Source organism: Glycine max, chromosome 1 (genome assembly GCF_000004515.6).
Source record: "Glycine max cultivar Williams 82 chromosome 1, Glycine_max_v4.0, whole genome shotgun sequence".
Lineage (NCBI taxonomy): Eukaryota > Viridiplantae > Streptophyta > Magnoliopsida > Fabales > Fabaceae > Glycine > Glycine max.
In genome coordinates this window covers 12,442,283-12,465,003 of record NC_016088.4, presented here as the reverse complement: position 1 = coordinate 12,465,003, position 22,721 = coordinate 12,442,283, and the positions used below count along the sequence as shown (strand labels likewise).

Here is a 22,721-nt window from a genome sequence, read left to right as displayed (position 1 = left end):
TCCAGTGCTAGTCACGGGAAAGGTAGTACATCTCGTGTTCTAGGCATTGTCTAGCAGATCCCAACGGTTAAAATTTAGATTTCTATATCAGGAACCTCCAGTAAAATTTTCAAGGCGATCCAATGGTTAACGAATTGGAACAAAGAGGATTTTGTTGAGGTATGAGGGTAGGAAAAACTCTGTGGAATTTGAATGAATCTTGTGCAAAGATTCTGCCTCCACTCTGTTTTTCATTGTGTAAGGTAGGTTCATGACAAATGGAATTGAATTTTTTTTATTTTGTGAAAGCTTGGAGGGGTTGATGGGGACCCGGTGCTGAGAGGAACGAGGAGAAGGCTACGTACGTGCACATGAGCTAAAATTTAAAGGTGGGCAACTGGGGATGGTGTGCTTATGCCTAGCTTGTGGAAATGGGATAGTTGATTTGCGCCATCGCCTGATCGCCACCTAGTACCACATATGACGGGCTCCCCATAATCCAATAAGCTTGATGTGAGAAAGCGTGGAAGAGTCAGTCTTCCTACTTTTATTTGTTGACCACAGAGTGGTACCTGGAGATATGTCGCGGGGGTCAGGAGACCTTGGGGACGTCAGGTGGGGTGCTATTGCCCAAAACCAAGCTTGGCTAATCTCGACCCAACCCGGGCATAGTCAGCCAGTGAGAACCTGTAACGTACCTAAACAGGCGAGCTTCTTGCAGTCAACCAATAAAAGAACAAAGTCCACGAAGCAAGGAGGCTTGTGTGGCGGCTGGCCAACTATTTATCTTGGGTGTTATCTGAAAAATACCCTCTGGTAATCAATTACTATTCATGGGTAATCAATTACAGGGTTTAAAAATTGTGACAGGATGTTAAGTAGCTTCTGGTAATCGATTACCAATTGTGTGTAATCGATTACACAGTGTGATAGGGCACTGGTAATTGATTACCAGTTATGTGTAATCGATTACATAGTGTTACTTGCTACTGGTAATCGATTACCATCTATGTGTAATCGATTACACAGTGTAACTTTTAGATTTCAATGTGCAAAGGCTGTGTAATTCGTTTTTGGGCACTGGTAATCGATTACCAGAGAGGAAATCCCTTGAAAAAGACATTTTGACTATACGTAGCCGTTATGGGATGCATTGTATGGTTACTTGTGTAGTTAGATTTCTTGTTAAAGAGTCAACCCTCTTTCTTTTATCTCTTGTAGATCGCGATGGCAACGTAGTTGATCCATGATCGCGTTGTGATGGAGTGCCTAGAGGGTGTTTGGGAGACCCTCGAAGGCAATGAGAGGTGCCAATTCCGTGGCACAATTCGACTCACTGCTACTTCATTAATGCATCTGGAGGAACCCGCACGCACACTTCAGCAGCCTGTGGAGTGGATACTACCTACACCTACTCCATAAAAACTAGTTGAGCCGGTTCAAGTGATAGAGGTGTCATCCTCTGAAGAGGATCTTGAAGAGGACCCAGAGGAGTTACCTCCTGAACCTGCTATGGACGCCCTTGACTTACTTGAGGATGATGAAGACCCACTCCCTGATGTTGATTCTCTAGAGGATAATATGTCAGCATCTGAGGCAGACTCTACAGAGGAGAGTGGCCCTGGAAAGACAACGATTAGTGACGACTCTTCATCATAGCAGACGGCTCCTTAGATTAGGCGTACATACTTTTTGTGGGTGGGTGTATCTAGTTCAGACTGCTAGGTTTACTCTTTTGATTTTTGGGTGGGTAGACCTCTTGTATAGAAATTTTGATGACTGTATATATTGTGGCTGAAGCCATCACAGTTGTTACCTTTGCTCTAGATGTCACTGTACTATTTTGCAAACTCCCATATTTTGAGCAGTTTTTGATTATGGAAACAATTATGTTTTATCTTGTTATTTGAAAAAGAAATGTTAACGAATTTTAATTGAAAAGAGTTTACTGACCGCACCTTATTATTTCTCACGTGACGACCTAAAATGATGGCTGGTATATTTTTGAAAGAGAAAAATAGTTTGGAGGTTATGAGTGACTAGAAAGAAATGAATCCGAATAGAGTTGTGAACTGACCATTCAGGACTCTATAGTGATAATTTTCCTTCTGAAATTAATTACCGTGAAATGAATAACAGTGCGAAAAAAAAGAGAGAAAAAAAATTAACATGGTTTCTGCTATTTAATTTATTACTATTAAACCATTCATTATTTAGGGAAGCCACAGTTGAGGAGTCAATTCTCAAAGTTTGGGATGACCTCACGGTGTGGTACCTGGGGTATGTTTATTGACTTGTTGTTTCTTGAGGATATGGTGCTAAGTTTGTGGTCACATTTTCCACTAAGCTGATTTAGCAATCCTGAAAAATGTGAGGCATAGTCAGCCAATGAGTGCTTGCCATTATACCATGGGGAAGGTGTACTCTTGGTAGTCATTTGAACTAAAATGTTGCAAGACCACTGAGTTTTAAAAGTTCTAGTGACAGCTGGCTAGTGTGATGTAGATGTTGAGTTAGTGAAAAGGTGACACCTTAAGATGTGTGTGAGATTCGATAGATAACCACAACACAATGTTTGTCAATCTTGTGTGTTTTGACTTGTGTTTAGATCTTTTTGTGTTTTGGTTGACAAAGCAAAAAGACTCACCCTTTGCATTTTTATTTTAGGATCAGATGGCAACACCCGCAAAGATTATAGAGATCTCATATTCTCCAACTTCACTAGCCTCATCTTTCTCACCACCCATGTTAAACACACCTACAAAGGGCCACCTTAGGCCAGGGATAGCTCTCCTCAGCACGTGCCAGGGCCACCTTATGTCAAGAAGGACTCTCCTTAGTATATTCCAGAGCCACTGATGCAATCATCCCAAAAAGGGGACCCATCACTAGAGCCATGGCTAGGAGACTCCAAGCAGATTAGGCCAGAGATGCAGGAGAAGGCCCTAGGGTTCTCATGAGCCTTAGGGTAGATTTTGGGCCCATGGGCTAAGTATGAGCCCACTTATCTTTGTACATATTAGATTAGGGTTTCATTATTTTTGGGCCTTGTATTTAGGGATCCATAGTGTAGGGAGCATACCCTAGTAATGTAGGATTTTTCAACCCTTGTATTTTTGGGCACCTTGACTAGTTTTTGTATTAGGGGTAGTTTTGTAATTTCACATGCATTAAGTGCACTATTTGATGTGTGTGTGTGTGTGTTGGGAGAATCCCAATCCAAATAAATTTTGGACCATCCTAAGGGGGAGGTGAACATTTGCTTGCTACACCTCATTGCCACATCATATAGTCACACTTAGTGCATGTCCTTCATGCTTTACATGCCTCATGACACCTAAGCACACTTAGTGGAGAATCTTGGACTTGATCTTAGATTAGTGGTCTGAACCATAGGTAAAATTCACTAATCATAATTAGTGAAATTTTGGTTCCAAATTTGGCTTCACAAATTCAAGTGAAATTTGAATAGAAATTCAAATTTCTCTGCAATTTTGTGTGACACTTAGGCTATAAATATAGGCCTTATATGTGAATTTTTTCAACTTTGATCATTTTGAGAATTAAATTTCAAATTTAGACCTCATTTGACGTATAAAGTTTTGTGCTTCTTATCTCCCTCTCTTTCCACTCATTTTCTCTTACCTTCAAGCTCTTACCATAGCTTCCTATGGTGGTAAGCTTCTTCTTGACTCATCTTCTCCTTGAAGTGGTGTCTCCAATCACCTTTCCTCCTTCTCTCTTACACTACCATTGATCTTCAAGTAGAAAAGGACTCCATTGATGAAGAAGATCCAAGGCCTATAAGCTCCACATGGAGCTACATCATGTGGTATCAAAAGCATCTTCATCTAGGTGATGTTCTTTTGCTTCATCTATCTTTTTGTTTGGTCAATTCACTTTAATTACTTGTTATTCATCTTCTTCTCCATGTATCTCCTCCATTGTCTTGTGGTTTGGTTCTGTTTAGAGTAGATTCAAGAAAATAAACCGATTAAATCTTAGATCTACACTTGTTCTTGCATTTCTATGGTTCAAATTTTATAGATATACTTTTGAATCATGTTTTTGTGTTGGTTTTAGGTTCTATCATTTTTTAGTCATAATATTCTTGTGCTAAACCTTTAGATCTCAATTTTCTTGCAAAATATTGATTAGAAAAGAAAACACAAAAATCTAAGTGTAAATCACTTCATTCATGTTGTCTTAGAGTCATGTTTAGTCATAATAATTGTCACATTATGTTCTAAGTTTGTGTTCAATTTTGATTTTGTTGATTGAATTTTAGATACATTTGTTCATGTATTCTTGCAATTTTTAGCCTATCATTTGAATTTTGAGCCTAATTCATGCATGTTATTTAGTTTATAACATGTTATAAATCAATTCCTAGAAGTAGTCTTGTTGTTGAACTTTTTTTTTTGTTTTCTAAGTTTCCTATATGATGCCTATGAAGAAATTGAGTTGTGGTGCTGAGTTATGGATGGATTTGTGAATCAAAATAAGTCTTAAGCTCTCTTGAATTGTTTTATTCAAGAGAATTGAGCATAAGCAAACATAAATTGTTACTATCCAAGCCTTAAGCAACATAAACACTACTATTGATTTCAAGGTTGAAATTCTGGTTGCTGTCAGTTTTGGCACGCTGTCTTCTTAACTCCACCATGGCTTGCATACTTTAAGTTTTGAGCTGAAATTTTAACTAGATAAAATAGGCATTTGTACGAAAGCAATGGAAAAAGAATGAACAAAAATGAAAAAGAAATGAGCAAGAAAAGGTGGTAAAGATTAACATCAAAATTCACGTCCAGAACAAGGGGTTAACATTAGCCTCCCATATTTCCATGGAAAAGATAATGTTGAGGCCTACCTAGGAAGAGGTGCATTCCCTACTACTTTGAAAGAGAGGTTATGGACAAGCTCCAAAGGCTTAGACAAGGGAGTATGAGTGTTGAAGAAAATAGACAACAAATGGAACTACTTCTTTTAAGAGTTGGACTTAGGGAGGAGGAAAGAACAAGCATAGCTAGGTTTCTTAGTGGGCTTAATATGGAAGTGAAGGACAAGGTTGAACTCCTTCCATATAGGGACCTAGATGAGCTAGTCTAACTTTATATAAGAGTGGAGCAACAACTTAAAAGAAAGCCTTCTTCCAAATCTTGTGGCTTTCACTCTTATCCAAGGAAGGACCAAGCCCAAGGAATTTTGGGGGCTGCACCTTCAAAACCCAAGGAATTTTGGGGGCTGCACCTTCAAAACCCAAGGAAGATAAGGGTAAGACCATAGAGAAATCCACCCCTAATGTTGGATCAAGTGGCCTCAGAATAATTAAGAAGGGGGGTTGAATTAATTATTAATGAACCTTTACTAATTAAAAATCTATCCTTCTTAATGTTACTAGATTCAATTAGGCTTTTACTATAATGTTAAGAAAGTAAAGAACAAAAACAGAAACTTAACCAAAAGTAAAAGCAATAATTAAAGTGCACAGTGGAAATTAAAGAGTGTAGGGAAGAAGAAGACAAACACAAAAATTTTATACTGGTTCGGCAACAACCCGTGCCTACATCCAGTCCCCAAGCAACCTGCGGTCCTTGAGATTTCTTTTCAACCTTGTAAAAACCTTTACCAGCAAAGATCCACAAGGGATGTGCCATCCCTTGTTGTCTTTGAACAACCACGTGGATGTACCCTCCACTTGAACTGATCCACAAGAGATGTACCCTCTACTTGTACCACAAAGGATGTACCCTCCAATGTGTTAAGACAAAGTTCTCAAGCGGTTAGTCCTTTGAATCTTTGTGAAGGGGAAACAAAAGATATCTCAGGTGGTTAGTCCTTTGAAATCTTTTGTTTAAGGGAAAAGGAAGAATCAAAAGAATTCTCAGACTATGTCTTTTTGAATTCTTTGAAAAGGGAGAAGGGAGACACAAAAGAATTCAGGCGGTTAGTCCTTTGTTCTTTTGGAAAAGGGAGAAGAGAGACACAAAAAGAATTCAGGAGGTTAATCCTTGTCAAATTCTTTTTGGCAAAGGGAGAAGAGAATGAAAAGATATAACACACTTTTGTTTTCTGTGAAAGAACAAGGTTTGGAAACCAGAAAACTCAGAAAGCTTTTGGCAAAGGAAGAAGATGAAGAAGAAGTTCAAAGAGATGTTCAAAAAGTTGTAAGAGTTGTAAGTCTCTTTGAAATGCAAGTCAAGGTCTTGCTTTTATAGACTCTTCATGTCTGGTCAAGAAAACCATTGGAAGAGTTATAACCTTGAGAAAAAACTGAAAACCATTGGAAGAGTTATATCTCTTGACTTTCTATTCAAAACGTGTAACTGGTAATCGATTACCAAAACCATGTAATCGATTACACAAAGCATTTTATGAAAAGATATGACTCTTCACAATTTAATTTGAATTTCAACGTTCAGATGCACTGGTAATCGATTACACCATTTAAAAAACAATTGGAACGTTGCAAATTCAGTTAAAAGCTTTCGAAATCAAACTTTGACACTGGTAATCGATTACAGGTAATTGGTAATCGATTACGAGAGAGTAAAAACTCTGGTAACTTAGAAAATTTTGAGAAAAACTCTTTTGAAAAACAAAATTGTGCTATGTTTGTTTTTTGAAAAATCTTTTCAATACTTCCCTTGTGAAGTCTTCTTGATTTCTTCTCTTGAATCTTGAATTCATCTTCTCTTGATTCTTGAAATCAAACATCTCTTGAATCTTGAATCTTCTTGATTTCTTCTCATTAAACTTGAAATTAATCTTGATCTTGAACTTGTTGACTCAATCTTGAAATCATTCTCTTGGGCTTTTGTCATCATCAAAACTACTTGAATCAACTTGATTCATCATCATGAAGCTTGCTTCTACACCTAAGGGGACAAGTTAGAAAAACAAAGAAAAGTAGTCAAGACATTTATACTAGTCAAGAAGAGACTGCTTCTTCCCCTTCCTCTGGTGAAAGTGAAGATGAAGTAAGGGGTAAAGAGTCTAGTGAGAAAGTCTACCCACATGAAGAAGGTGACCTCCTAATGGTTAGAAGGCTCCTTGGAGGTCAATCTTGTGATCTATCTCAATCCCAAAGAGAGAACATCTTTCATACAAGATGCAAAATTTTAGATAAAACTTGTTCTCTCATTGTGGATAATGGATCTTGTTGCAATTGTTGTAGCACAAGATTAGTTTCCAAGTTCAACCTCACTATCATTCCCCACCCAAAACCTTATAAACTTCAATGGCTCAATGAGCAAGAAGAAATGATTGTTAACCAACAAGTGAAGGTACCTTTCTCCATTGGGACATATAAGGATGAAGTTAATTGTGATATATTTCACATGGAGGCAGGGCATATTCTTTTAGGAAGGTCATAGAAATTTGGTAGGAAGATAACTTACAATGGCCTAACTAATGAGATTACCCTTACCCATCTTGGCACTAAATTTGTGTTTCATCCTCAAACACCTTCATAGGTAGCTAAGGATCAACTTACAGTAAAGGACAAGAGAGATGAGGACAAGTTAGAAAAACAAAAGAAAAAAAAAAAGATAGTAAGGCCTTCGCTCCAAAAGTCAAGGAGAAGGAAAAAAAGGAAAGGTGTTCCTCTAAGAAAGTTGTAAAAAATGAGAGTCATTTTGCAACAAAAGGAGATATTAAAAGAGTTCTTCTTCTTAAGCAATCTTTCTACCTTCTCCTTTCAAGGGAGACTTCCCTTAGCACTGCCACAATTCCCCTACTTGAGACCATTCTCCTAAAGGTCCAAGAACTCTTACAGGAATTTGGTGATGTATTTCCCAAAGAGATACCCCCTGGGTTACCTCCTCTTAGGGGAATAGAACACCAAATAGACTCAGTCCCAGGAACAAGCCTTCCTAATAGGCCAGCTTATAGGACTAATCCTCAAGAGACCAAGGAGATTGAATTCCAAGTTAAGGAATTGTTGGAGAAGGGCTGGGTCCAAGAGAGCCTAAGTCCTTGTGTTGTGCCTGTGTTGTTGGTGCCAAAGACGGATGGTAAGTTGAGGATATGTACAGATTGTAGGGCCATCAACAACATAACTGTGAGGTATAAGCACCCCATTCCTAGGCTTGATGAGTTTCATGGTGAAAATATATTTTCCAAAATTGATCTTAAAAGTGGTTATCACCAAATAAGGATGAGAGACGGTGATGAGTGGAAAACCGCTTTCAAGACCAAGTATGGGTTGTATGAGTGGCTAATGATGCCTTTTGGGCTCACTAATGCAACAAGAACCTTCATGAGGCTAATGAATTATGTCCTAAGAGAGTTTATAGGTAGGTTTGTAGTGTTGGACAAGTGGCCTCAGATATCTTAAGAAGGGGGGGTTGAATTAAGATATCACAGACTATTCCCCAATTAAAAAATTCTACTTTTAATTTAACCCAACAACCCAAAATTCCTTTTAAACAAGAACTCCTAGATAATAATGCAAATTAATCTTACTAAATAGAAATAATAAGCAATAAATGAGTTTAAGGGAAGACAAAATGCAAACTCAGATTTATACTGGTTCGGCCACACCCTTGTGTCTACGTCCAATCCCCAAGCAACCGGCTTGAGAGTTCCGCTATCTTGTAAAATCCCTTTACAAGTTCTGAACCACACAAGGACAACCCTTCCTTTGTGTTCAGATTTCTTTACAACAAGAGACCTTCGGTCTCTTAATCCCTTTTGAGAAATAGAAAGAAGAGAAGAAGAAATCTCTCTTGAAAGAGATAGATTGTACAATTTGAGCACTCAATTAATTCCTTATTGAATTGCAAGTGTATTGGCCAATGAATTCTTAAGAGGATAAAATAATTTTGCTTTTTGAGAGGATAAGACTTTTTTTGTTCTGAAAAACTCTAAACAAATTCATGTTCCAAGTCACATATAAATAGATCTTTGATGGCCATATAAAAATCCATTTGAAAAGTTGTGACCCTTGGAAATAATTTTCTGAAAATCTCCTCTAGTAATCGATTACAAGACTTGTGTAATCGATTATAGTCTTTAAAATTTGAATCAAAACATTCAGTAACTGCTGGTAATCGATTACCATCCATGTGTAATCGATTACATAGTATAAAGTTTGAGTTCAAATTTCTAATAGTTGTTATAAGTCATTTTGGCCACTGGTAATCGATTACCAGAGAGTAAATCTCTTGAAAAAGACATTTTTGCTTAAATTTCTTGGCCAAACCTTTTGTAGTTTCAATTTGGAATTCCCTTCCTAAAACACTAGAGATCTTCTTGATGTTGTATCTTGTATTCTTGAATTTTTGTCTTGAATTTAAACTTGAGAAGCACATTTTCATAAGGCATCAAATCATCACGATCATATGGCATCATCAAAACATCAATGTCAAATTCTTTGCTTCTACATTCTCCCCCATTTTTATGATGACAATTTAAACTCCTGAAATCAAGATACAAGCAGAGTATATGCAAGATATAATATTACGTTCACTCATTTCATACTCCCCCTATGTTTTGGAATTAGTGATCACTTGTTCACTTTTATTTCTAATAAGGAATTATTGAAAGAGGAGTGAAAATGATGAAGATTGGGCTTTGTGGGACATGTTTTGGTTAAGAATTGAGGGAGATATGAAGATTTGAAAATTTTGGGAAGTGGGGGCACGAAGGAGGAGTGTGGCTGCACAGCGCCACTAGATTTCATGAGTATTTATAGAAGAGAATGTGATGTAATCGATTACAGGAGTAGTAAGCCTTTTAGTAATCGATTACAGGCTATTTGTTCTTGTGTAATCGATTACACTTAATGGTAATCGATTACCAGAACACAAACTAGGCTAGTTCCTCTGAAAATTATCTATGTCTATGCTAAAAACATCTAACAATATCAATCATCACTACTAATATGTATTTAATTCAATCATTCAAACATCAAACACACAATAATGCATCAATCAAACATAATAACAAGAATTTAAGCAAAATCAAGCAAAGTAATATATTTAACATAAACAATCAATCATTAAGAATAGATGATTCAATCAATCAATCCTTATTTATCCAAATCACTAATATCTAAGAGGCCTAATTCCCTTCTAATAGAGAAGAATTTTTCTTTGGGGAGAGGTTTTATGAAGATATCAGCAAGTTGATCCTTTGTATCAACAAACTCTAGCACATAATCTCCCTTTAGAACATGATCTCTTAGAAAATGGTGCCTAATTTCTATATGTCTAGTTCTAGAATGTTGAACTGGATTTTTGGATAAATTTATTGCACTGGTATTTTCACACCTAATTGGTATATGATCAAGAAGGATTCCATAGTCAAATAGTTGTTGCTTCATCCATAAAATTTGGGCACAACAACTGCCAGTAGAAATATATTCCGCTTCAGCAGTAGATAAAGCAACACTATTTTGTTTCTTACTATGCCATGATACAAGAGCAGATCCAATAAATTGGCATGTCCCACTAGTGCTCTTTCTATCAGTTTTGGATCCGGCAAAGTCAGAATCAGAGTATCCTATTAAGTTACAAGTTGAGTTCTTAGGATACCATAATCCTAAATTGATTGTTCCTACTAGGTATCTTATGATCCTTTTTACTGCACTCAAATGTGATTGTTTGGGATTAGATTGGAACCTAGCACACATGCATACACTAAACATGATATCAGGTCTACTAGCAGATAAATAGAGAAGAGATCCGATCATACCTCGATATTGCTTCATGTCTATAGACTAACCGGATTCATCTTTATCTAAATAACAGCCAGTACTCATAGGTGTAGCCATGTGCCTTGCACTTTCCATATCAAATCTTTTGATCAATTCTTTGCAGTATTTTGCTTGGTTGACAAATATAACTTCTTTAGTTTGCTTGATTTGTAACCCCAGGAAGTAATTTAGTTCTCCCATCATTGACATCTCAAATTCGCTTTGCATATCAAGAGAGAACTTCTTGCACAATTAATCATTAGTGGATCCAAATATTATATCATCAACATATATTTGAACCAACAGAATATCATCATACTTTCTCTTTATGAATAGTGTGGTATCCACTTTTCCTCTAGAAAAATCTTTCTCTAAAAGAAATTTGCTTAGACGTTCATACCATGCCCTAGGGGCTTGTTTCAAACCATATAGAGCCTTTTTCAATCTATAAACATGATTTGGCTTATCTGATATTTCAAAACCTGGAGGTTGTTCAACATATACTTCTTCTTCAATTAAGCCATTTAGAAAAACACTTTTAACATCCATTTGATAAAGCTTAAAATTCATTATACATAGGCTAAAAGCATTCTAATGGCTTCTAATCTAGCAACTGGAGCATATGTTTCTTCATAATCTATACCTTCTTCTTGATTGTATCCTTTTGCAACTAATCTAGCCTTATTCCTAATGATTATGCCATGTTCATCTAACTTATTCCTAAATACCTATTTTGTTCCTATGATAGGGTAGTTTTCAGGTTTCTTTACTAATTCCCACACATTGTTTCTTTCAAACTGATTTAGTTCTTCTTGCATAGCTACTATCCAATGATCATCTATTATGGCTTCATTTATATTTTTAGGTTCAATCATAGACACAAAAGCCATATTATTGCATAAATATTTAAGAGAATGTCTAGTTGTTACCCCTTTTGAGATATCACCAATAATGTTGTCAAGGGGATGATCTTTTGAAGCTTTCCATTCTTTTGGAAGTTCATCATTTGATTTGACTTCTTCCTTTAGAATCTTGTCCATGAATGTGCATTTGTTCTAAAGATTCTGTAACATCATCTAAAATATCCTTTCTTGGAGAAATAGCATTAGACTCATCAAAGGAAACATGAATAGATTCTTCAATAGTCATAGTTCTTTTATTATATATTCTATAAGCTTTACTATGCAAGGAATAACTAAGGAAAATTCCTTCATCTTACTTAGCATCAAATTTTCCTAGGTTTTCTTTACCATTGTATTTTTGTGAGAAAGAAAAGAAATTTTTGTAAAACTTTTGTTGTTTTTCTGGTTTGTATCCTATTCCTTCTTTATCAAAAATACATCTTTGATTTCCTAATATGGCATCTAGATTATTCTTGCCAATTGAAAATTTTGCAAGTGAGTTTTTCAAATTTTTTATTTCTTCTACATATTTGCTACAACATTTACATGAATTTACTTTTTCATTAGTCATAGTAGAAACATAATCTTTATCACTAGATTTAGAGATTGAAACTTCAGTTTTAAGAATATCTATTTCTTTGTTAAATTTTGAAATTTCTTTCTCTAATTCTGAAATTGTTTTCTTAGATGAAGAGACAAGTTTTGCTAGTTTAATTGATTCACTATGTAATTCAGCAAATGCATCTTGTAACTCATCAAAAGAAATAGATTTGTTAGAAGATGTTACCTCTTCGTCGCTTTCATAATTTTTGCCCATTAGACATAGATTAACCATTTCTTTTTCAGAATCATCAGACGTTTCTAAGTCATTGTCATCCCATGTGATATAGGCCTTCTTTGCCTTCTTATCTCCAATAGTCTTCTTTTCAGACTTCTCTATCTTTCTCTTAAAGATTGGACAATCAGCCCTCAGATGTCCGGGTTGATTGCACTCAAAGCATTTTGGGATTTGAGATGACTCTTCAGTTCTTCTTTTAGGTTTGAAGTTTTGTCTTCTTTGATTTCCTCTCATTCTAATAAATTTGTTGAATCTTTTGACAAAGAGGCTAAGATCTTCATCTTCATCTAAGTCAATTGAATCTTCTATGTCACTTTCCTCTTGGATTGAAGATGAGGCTTTAAGAGAAATTCCCTTCTTCTTTTTATCATTTTCTTCATGTTGATTTAGTCTTTGCAACTCCATCTCATGTTCCTGTAATTTTCCAAATAGAGTAGCAAGAGACATAATAGACAAATCTCTAGATTCTGTGATGGCTGTTACCTTTGGTTGCCATTCTCTACTTAAACATCTTAATACTTTATTTATGAGATCCTCATTTTGAAAAGTTCTTCCTAAAGATGCAAGATGATTAACTATATGTGTAAATCTTTTCTGCATATCTTGTATACTTTCATTTGTCTTCATCCTAAATAATTCATACTCATGTGCTAGAGTATTTATCCTAGATCTTTTGACATCAGTTGTTCCCTTATGTGTAACTTGTAGAGTGTCCCTTATATCCTTAGCACTCTTACAATTTGACACCCTAAAATATTCATCCATTCCTAGGGCAGAAGTAATGATATTTTTAGCCTTTAAATTGTACTGCACTAATCTTCTTTCTTCTTCAGACCACTCTTTTCTAGGTTTCTCTATTGTTGTATTTCCAGCCACCAAGGTGGGTACATAAGGTCTAACTTCTATGGCTTCCCAAATGTTTAAGTCTATTGCCTCAATGAAAATTTGCATTCAGGTTTTCCAGTAGTGGTAACCCTCTCCATTAAAAATAAGAGGCATATCTATTGAATTTCCTTCTGGGAATAAGAAGTTTGCTGAGGCCATTATTCTTGAAGCTTCTAAACTTTATACAAGAATGAAGCTCTGATACCACTTGTTGGACAAGTGGCCTCAGATATCTTAAGAAGGGGGGGTTGAATTAAGATATCACAGACTATTCCCCAATTAAAAAATTCTACTTTTAATTTAACCCAGCAACCCAAGATTCCTTTTAAACAAGAACTCCTAGATAATAATGCAAATTAATCTTACTAAATAGAAATAATAAGCAATAAGCAATAAAGGAGTTTAAGGGAAGAGAAAATGCAAACTCAGATTTATACTGGTTCGGCCACACGCTTGTGGCTACGTCCAGTCCCCAAGCAACCCGCTTGAGAGTTCCACTATCTTGTAAAATCCCTTTACAAGTTCTGAACCACACAAGGACAACCCTTCCTTTGTGTTCAGATTTCTTTACAACAAGAGACCCTCGGTCTCTTAATCCCTTTTGAGAAATAGAAAGAAGAGAAGAAGAAATCTCTCTTGAAAGAGATAGATTGTACAATTTGAGCACTCAATTAATTCCTTATTGAATTGCAAGTGTATTGGCCAAGGAATTCTTAAGAGGATAAAATGATTTTGCTTTTTGAGAGGATAAGACTTTTTTTGTTCTTAAAAACTCTATACAAATTCGTGTTCCAAGTCACATATAAATAGATCTTTGATGGCCATGTAAAAATCCATTTGAAAAGTTGTGACCCTTGGAAATAATTTTCTGAAAATCTCCTCTGGTAATCGATTACAAGACTTGTGTAATCGATTACAGGCTTTAAAATTTGAATCAAAACGTTCAGTAACTGCTTGTAATCGATTACCATCCATGTGTAATCTATTACACAGTATAAAGTTTGAATTCAAATTTCTAATAGCTGTTATAAGTCATTGCGGCCACTGGTAATCAATTACATCCTCTAGTAATCGATTACCAGAGAGTAAATCTCTTGAAAAAGACATTTTTGCTTAAATTTCTTGGCCAACCCTTTTGCAGTTTCAATTTGGAATTCCCTTCCTAAAACACTAGAGATCTTCTTGATGTTGTATCTTGTATTCTTGAATTTTTGTCTTGAATTTAAACTTGAGAAGCACATTTTTATAAGGCATCAAATCATCATGATCATATGGCATCATCAAAACATCAAAGTCAAATTCTTTACTTCTACATGTAGTTGTTTATTTCAATGATATCTTAGTCTATAGTAGGGACCTAGATGATCACTTAGGACATCTAAGGCAAGTTCTTTTAGTTCTTAGGAACACACTCTCTTCGCTAATATAGATAAATGCACCTTTTGTGTCAATAGTGTAGTCTTCTTAGGTTTTCTGGTTAGCAAAAATGGGGTCCATGTAGACCCTGAGAAAATCAAGGCCATCCAAGAGTGGCCTACCCCAAAAAATTTAAGAGATATTAGGAGCTTCCATGGGTTGACAAGTTTCTATAGAAGGTTTGTTGCTAATTTCTCTACACTTGCTTTGCCACTCAATGAGTTGGTGAAGAAGAATGTGCCATTCACATGGGGAGAGAGACAAGAGCAAGCCTTTTCTTTGCTCAAAGAAAAGCTCACCAAGGCACTGGTTCTAGCTCTCCATAACTTTTCTAAAACTTTTGAGTTGGAGTGTGATGCCTTTGGTGTTGGTGTGGGAGTTGTGTTGTTGCAAGGTGGGCACCCTATTGCTTACTTTAGTGAGAAACTTCATGGTGCCACTCTCAACTACCCCACATAAGATAAGTAGCTTTATGCCTTAGTTAGAGCCCTCTAAACTTGGGAACATTACCTTGTTTCCAAGGAGTTTGTTATTCATAGTGATCATGAATCACATAAGTACATTAGAGGGCAATGCAAGTTAAACAAGAGGCATGCAAAATGGGTAGAATTCCTAGAGCAATTTCCATATGTTATCAAATACAAAAAGGGAAAGACCAATGTGGTTGCAGATGCTCTTTCTAGGAGACACACGTTGCTTTCTTCCCTTGGAGCTCAAATTTTAGGATTTGATAACATAAGGGAATTGTATGTTTCTGATGAGTACTTCTCTCCAATTTATGCTAGCTGTGGGCATAAGACCCAAGATGGATTCTACATTGCTAAAGGGTATTTGTTCAAGGAGGGAAGGCTTTGTATACCCCCAAGGATCCATTAGAAAGTTATTGGTCAAAGAGAGCCATGAGGGTGGGCTAAAGGGGCATTTTGGAATTGATAAGACTCTTATTTTCCTCAAGGAAAAATTCTTGTGGCCCCATATGAAAAAAGATGTCCATAGGTATTGCACTAGGTGTGTGGCTTGTTTACTAGCCAAGTCCAGGGTGATGCCTCATGGGCTATACACACCCTTACCTATTCCATCTATACCCTGGGTAGATATAAGTACAGAGTTTGTCCTTGGGCTTCCTAGGACCCAGAGGGGTGTAGACTCTATCTTTGTGGTGGTGGATAGGTTTAGCAAGTTGACACATTTCATACCATGCCATAAGGTAAATGATGCTAGTCACATCTCAAGACTTTTTTTTAGAGAAGTTGTGAGGCTTCATGGTTTGCCTAAGACTATTTTGTTTGATAGAGATGCTAAGTTCCTTAGCCAATTTTGGAAAACTTTATAGACTAAGCTAGGAACTAAGCTTTTTTTCTCCACCACTTGTCACCCACGGACTAATGGGCAGACAGAGGTAGTGAATAGATCTTTATCCAAATTGTTAAGGGCTTTCCTAAAAGGCAATCACAAGTCTTGGGATGAGTACCTTCCTCATGTGGAATTTGCCTATAATTGGGGGGTTCATAGAACTACCAGGCAATCACCATTTGAGGTTGTCTATGGGTTCAATCCTCTCACACCTTTGGACCTAATTCCCCATCCACTTGACACTTCTTTTATACATAAAGAAGGGATATCTAGGTCAGAGTTTGTGAGGAAATTACATGAGAGGGTTAGGAACCAAATAGAGAACCAAATAAAGGTGTATGCAGCTAAAGGCAATAGAGGAACGAAGGAGTTGGTGCTTAATAAAAGGGATTGGGTTTGGCTCCATCTTATGAAGGATATATTTCCTACTAAGAAAAAGTCCAAACTTAGCCCTAGAGGTGATGGCCTTTTTCAGGTCTTGTAGAGGATCGACAATAATGCTTATAGGCTAGAGCTCCCAGAGGAGTATGGAGTTAGCAACACATTTAACATTACTGATTTGTTTCCTTTTGTAAGTGTAGTTGATTCACATGATGAGGGGTCTACAGATTTGAGGACAAATCCTCTTCAAGAGGGAGGGGACGATGCAATCCTCCCAAGGAGGGGACCCGTCACTAGAGCCATGGCTAGGAGACTCCAAGAAGATTGGGCTAGAGATGCAGGAGAAGGCCCTAGGGTTCTCATGAGCCTTAGGGTAGATTTTGGGCCCATGGGCTAAGTATGAACCCACTTATCTTTGTACATATTAGATTAGGGTTTCATTATTTTGGGGCTTTATATTTAGGGCTCCATAGTGTAGGGAGGGTACCCTAGTAATGTAGGATTTTTTAACCATTATATTTTAGGGCACCTAGACTAGTTTTTGTATTAGGGGTAGTTTTCTAATTTCACATGCATTAAGTGCACTATTTGATGTGGGTGTCACCATTGGTAGGGTACATCATGCAAATGCAAAAGTCAACGTCATAACTTTCATGGAGGTTAGGATCGACCCTGGGCATAGTCCAGAGGTGTGATGACCTAGGTCTCATGAATAAAAGTATTAAAAAACATAATCTTATTTATAGTTGTGTATTATTGTTTTATATTATTTTGTTATTTTTATAAATGAGTTGAAATTGTTTTCTCATTTTATGTCTATTTATTCAAATTAAAATATGACATGTGACAAGAAAGTATAAAAGATTTAATTTTTTCATAATATGTTATATTTATAAATTCATGTTAAATGAATTTTTAAGTAAGTCACCACTAGAAAAACATTTTTCTATGTAGGTTAAAAGATATTTTCTATGACGGTTATTAACCGTCATCGTAGCCAACATCGTAAAAAGTAAAAACTTTCTATGACAGTTTTATAAAAAAATTGTCTTAGAAAAATCTATCCATCTAAGATAGTACGGTTCTTAGCTAAAAATCGTTGTAGAAAAATACCTTTCTAAGATGGTTTTTATGATAATCGTTTTAGAATGTAATTTTTTATAAAAAAAAAAAATATAATTGAGGATTCTAAGACAGATTTTTGAAAACATTGTCTTGGAATATATTCTTTTTAAAAAGAATTATTTACCATTCTAAGACGGTTTTTTTTTAAAAAAATCATCTTAAAATTTTTACATTCTAAGACGGTTCTCTAAAAATCCGTCTTAGAATGTATTTTTTTAAAATTAAAAAATTAAAATATATTTTAGAATTCTAAGACAATTTTTTAAACCGTCTTAAAATATAGACATTCTATGATGGTTTTTTAGAGAACGATCTTAGAATGTATTTTTTAAGAAAATTAAAATATTTTGAGTGTAAACGTGTCTATGTGAGTATCTAACATTACACCATTGTAGTTTTCCAATTTAGGGTGCAACTCAATCCCTCAAATCCTACAGGGCTCAGTTAGCCAACTAAGCAACACCTTGTGATTAGTGAATTGATATTTCCCTAATCAACTTATAATAGTCATTTTATGATTAATGAACAACATTAAAAATTATAACACAGACTCCTCATGCCATCATATACATGTTTTTCAACATTAGAAAACATCCAAAATAATTGTGTATCCTGGATTACTTCCACCAATAGTAGGACACACACTAATCACATAAAATATCGAAACAGATTAGGGTGTATGAATGAAATTGAAAATGCAAGTTAACGAGAGTATGGCAAGTCCAATTAATTATAGATGCATTAGATATATTAGACAATTAATTAAACTTGCATAATTTGTCGGGCCAATAGCTTCTTTCTGAACTACATCTTAAATTAAAGAATAGAGTATGGTAGGTCACATAGTCCAATGCTTCTTAACCAGGATTAAAATCAAGAAAACACAGCTTCAAAAGCTTCTTTCTTTTTTCTCATGAATGAAACCATCAAACTACACTACATTTATTTGAAGAGTGAACTATGCTTTCAAACTTTAATGTACTACTCGAACACAATGTTTGAATTTTTAAGCATAAAAATTTGTCTATACTTTTGAGTAAACAATTTTATCAAAGAAGAGTAACCGATATTAGTTCTAGTGCACAAGGAAAATAGTTCAAGCTAACATATTGTGAACTTCAAACATCATTTCATCAAAGCCTTCAATAACTTGGATTTTAACCTTGCATGAAAAGTTGAATCTCATTTCCCCATGATATTGACTCTGAGTTAGAAGAAGACCTCTACAACGGGAAGGAAAGCACTGGTACTTAGCTTTTTATTGTCTGTTATATAAAAAAACATGTATATGGTTATTTTTAAAAAAAGAAAAATAGTCAAACTAAAAATATGAATGGTTGAAATTAAATAGCTGTTGTTACCTTCAGCGAGGCGGTTACTATAATAGTTGAGAATTTAGGGCCATGCATTCTCACAAGTCTCACCCTATCCCAGGCTTGTTCTATGTTGCAACACATTGCATATATGGCTTCATGTGCTTCTCTCTTCCTTGAATTAAGTAGCATTTTCAAAATAAAAATAGCTAGAGAGAGTCAGGGAATTAAGTTTCACTTTCAGGTATCCTTTAATTTCCAAGGTCATGGTTAGTTACAATTTATTATATCATTTAACTAAAATTATTCAATTTTCTTAGGCTAGTTTGAGAACAGACTAAAGACTTGATAGAAACTATAAAGAATATGGGAGATCTGGTCAAAAGACTAAAATTTAATCCAAAAACTACTAACTATGAATATAGTTAGTAGTCATATATTGTTCATATGAAACAATAAAATGAAAAAATTAAAATTAAAATTAAAATTAAAAATCTTACAATATCCCCCTGGAAGGTACAAAGCATGCAATACATACAATTAAACTCAGTCAGCAGAAAAAGGAAACGGGAAGAAGCCATACCCTTGCTTCCAATAGAACTCCAAGACGCTGATAGACCTTTTCAAATTCAGCCTTACTAATATCACAAATTTGCAGTCATGCATTCACTAATTGATTACACTATAAGAAAAGACCAGGCTCATTAGCTATTCTGTTTCCCAATTCCATAGAAACATGAGAAGCTAAACAAAAGAAAGCGAAATCCCTTAAGTGTTTTTGGAATCTAAGACTATCAGATTTAAAATTGACTTTTTTTCCTATAAAAGTCATAGAGTTATATCACAATAAAAAAGGACCAGCCTTTCACTTTCAACTCTTCAACCTCTATCAATAAAAATAAGGACCAGTCATATATAGAGTTATATCACAATAAAAATAACCAGGTCCCACGTATGCAAATAAGTTTTTCTAGCTTGTTGTCTGCAAAATACAAACAGACATAAATGATGGATACCAAGTTAATTTCAGTCCATGGCAATGAATTAGTTATCGAAGTTTCCTTTGCAATCAAATCACTAACTCGGGTTGTGCCAAATAAATCTTGATATTCTTTTCACTTCATAAAGTGTCAAATAAAAAATTATTTTCATTGAAATGTCAAAAATCACATCAACTGAGTATTTTATTAGTTTCATATAAAAATTGATACGGATCTATAAACATGTAGTCCTCCTAGCTTATACAATAATTTATCTACAAATTTACCATAAAACATACTCCTATCTATTGTCTTTTGTGATACTAGAGAAAAAAAAGAAGATCGACGTTATATTTGGTAACTATAGGACCCAGACCAGAGAAAAAGAAAAAGGTTAAAACACATTTTATGTCATATTTTTATACAAACTTTATAATTTTTTGTTAAAATTAAGAAAAAATTATATCAATCCGATATAGAAAACTATAGAGAATTGCTTTTATATAATTTTTTGAGAAAAGTAATAGAGAAAAAGATAATAAATTCTATAAATTGAATCTCAATAAACAAGGATTCCTCTTAAAATTAATTTGTCCAAGTCAACTCAAATGGTGAACATACACTACTACAAAAAACTTATTCTACGACGCGGCTTCAACTACGGTGCTTCAAAAAATGATGTTGTTTTAGACGTGGTGGCATTTTAGTAAATAATAGGTGTATTTCAATGACGTTTGTATCGAAAATGACTTTGTATTTGTATTACAAAGACGTGCTCAACACACTGTCGTTGAGTTCAATTTTTCAAAGACAAGTTTTATAAACATCGTTCTTGAAGCGGATTAAATCTTTTTCCCTCTCGCACAGTCGCATTATACCCTACCTCACTCATTTTGTTTCATTTGCTTCTCGTCGGGGAGGCTTTCCAACATTGTCATGCTTGTCCTCATGAAGGCTTTCTAGATCGTCATGTGGATCCAGGTGGGAATTCTACTGCCTAGAACATGGTATTGAGCCCGACGGCATGATGCCTTCTGACTCCACCTTTAATGTAGCCTACAACGCCTTCAACACCTTCAGCGAAACTAGATTTGGCAAGCACGTCCCCCATGCTTTCTTTGTCGACCTTGAACCCATCGTCATCGATGAGGTCTGCTACGACACCTACTGTCAACTCTTCCACCCCGAACAACTCATCTCTGGTAAGGAAGACGCCGCCAACAACTTCGCCAGCGACCACTACACCGGTTCATTCCTCCCTCCCTCCCTCAATTTCAATTTCAATTTCTCTAACCTAATTTTTATTTTCCCCTATTTTAGTTGGCAAAGAGATCATAGATCTGTGCTTGGATCGCATCTGCAAGCTCGTCGATAATTGCACCGGCCTACAAGGCTTCCTCATCTTCAACACCGTCGACGGTGGCAAGTACCCTAGGATCCACTTCATGCTTTCATCCTATGCTATGGTTCTCTGCCGCTAAGTTCTACCACGAGCAGTTGTCGGTGCCGAAGATCACCAATGTCCTGTTCGAGCCTACTAGCATGATGGCCAAGTGTGATCCAAGGCACGACAAGTACATGGTTGGCTGCTTGATGTACCGTGGTGATGTTGTCCCTAAGGATGTCAACACTGTTGTTGCCACCATCAAGACTAACAGGACTGTCTAATTTGTTGATTGGTATAATTTTCTCTCATTCTCGTGTCAATTGTCATGTTTACTCACATTTACTAATATTCATCACTAGATTTGTGTTTGAAAACTTGTTTGAGTTGTGGAGACTATAACCATCAGATTATCTGTGAACATGAACAAACATTTACTAATACTCATATTTTGATCCCTACTCCTGCCCTTTTTATCAAATTGTAGTACCTGTCACTTGCCCCCCATTTTGGGAATCCTTGTGGAGTAAAATATGTTTTTGGAAATCAGGTTACTTTGACTAGAGACTTATGGTATATTGTTTGATCCAACCTGACATAAAACTGATTTTAATGATCTGTCTTTTAGACTGATCATAAGCTCAAAAAAGTATTGGACAAGATAATTTGCTACTCTGTGTTTGACGTCTATCAGATGTTTGATGTGTTGCATCAACTGAAAATTAATGTAAGATCCAGTTGTTTAATAATTTATCCTTATTGTAGAGGCCATTGGGTTGCCCTGTTTTTATCTAAGTCCAACTAGCTACATTGAATTGTGCAGAATTAGAGAGGCAAATCCAAAGGCTATGGCTTTGTAGGTAATTAAATTAATTAATTCATGATTCATATATTGAAAGCTATCTAGCTATAGTAATCATAAATGTTAATCAATTAATGTTGTAATCTTTGTGGTAAATATATATATAAAAGGTGACTTTCAAGGAGGCTAAGGCTGCCAAGAAGGCTTGTGAGGATTCAACAAATCTAATTATCAATGGTCGTCGAGCGAATTGCAATCTTGCTTTCCTAGGTGCTCATCGCCCAAAGTCTTCTTCAAATGTTTCACCACCTCCACCGCAACCACAAGGTACACAAATTAATTCATCTTCGTTTTTAGCTACTTTAGTAGAAACTACATGTTTTCTTTATTGTAAAGTAAACCTCACGTCATTATATCTAAATCATTCTTACTATATATCAATTGATTAATGTATGTATATGGACTGTAACATTTTCAGTTTATGTGAAAAATCATTTTCAACTACACTACTTGAGTGATTAATTGAGTTGGCCTTTTTGGTGATTATGAACATCATGAAGGTCTAACATTGTGATGTTATCCACAGGGGGATCCAATGGTGGAATAGTGAAGAATGTTAACAATGCATTAGGTCCACCACCAGCCATTAATCATGTGCAGCCAT

The 22,721-nt window shown here is 35.6% G+C and overlaps 1 protein-coding gene across 1 annotated transcript; it reads left to right on the top strand.

Moving 5' to 3' along the window:
* Nucleotides 1-1,491: 1,491 nt before the first annotated feature.
* Nucleotides 1,492-21,352, top strand: LOC102670475 (tubulin alpha chain-like). Its single transcript, XM_006573949.2, has 4 exons — nt 1,492-1,562; nt 2,197-2,259; nt 20,853-21,118; nt 21,192-21,352. Exons 1-4 carry the CDS (start codon nt 1,492-1,494, stop codon nt 21,350-21,352), a joined length of 561 nt encoding a protein of 186 aa, XP_006574012.2.
* The last annotated feature ends 1,369 nt before the right edge of the window (nt 21,353-22,721 follow it).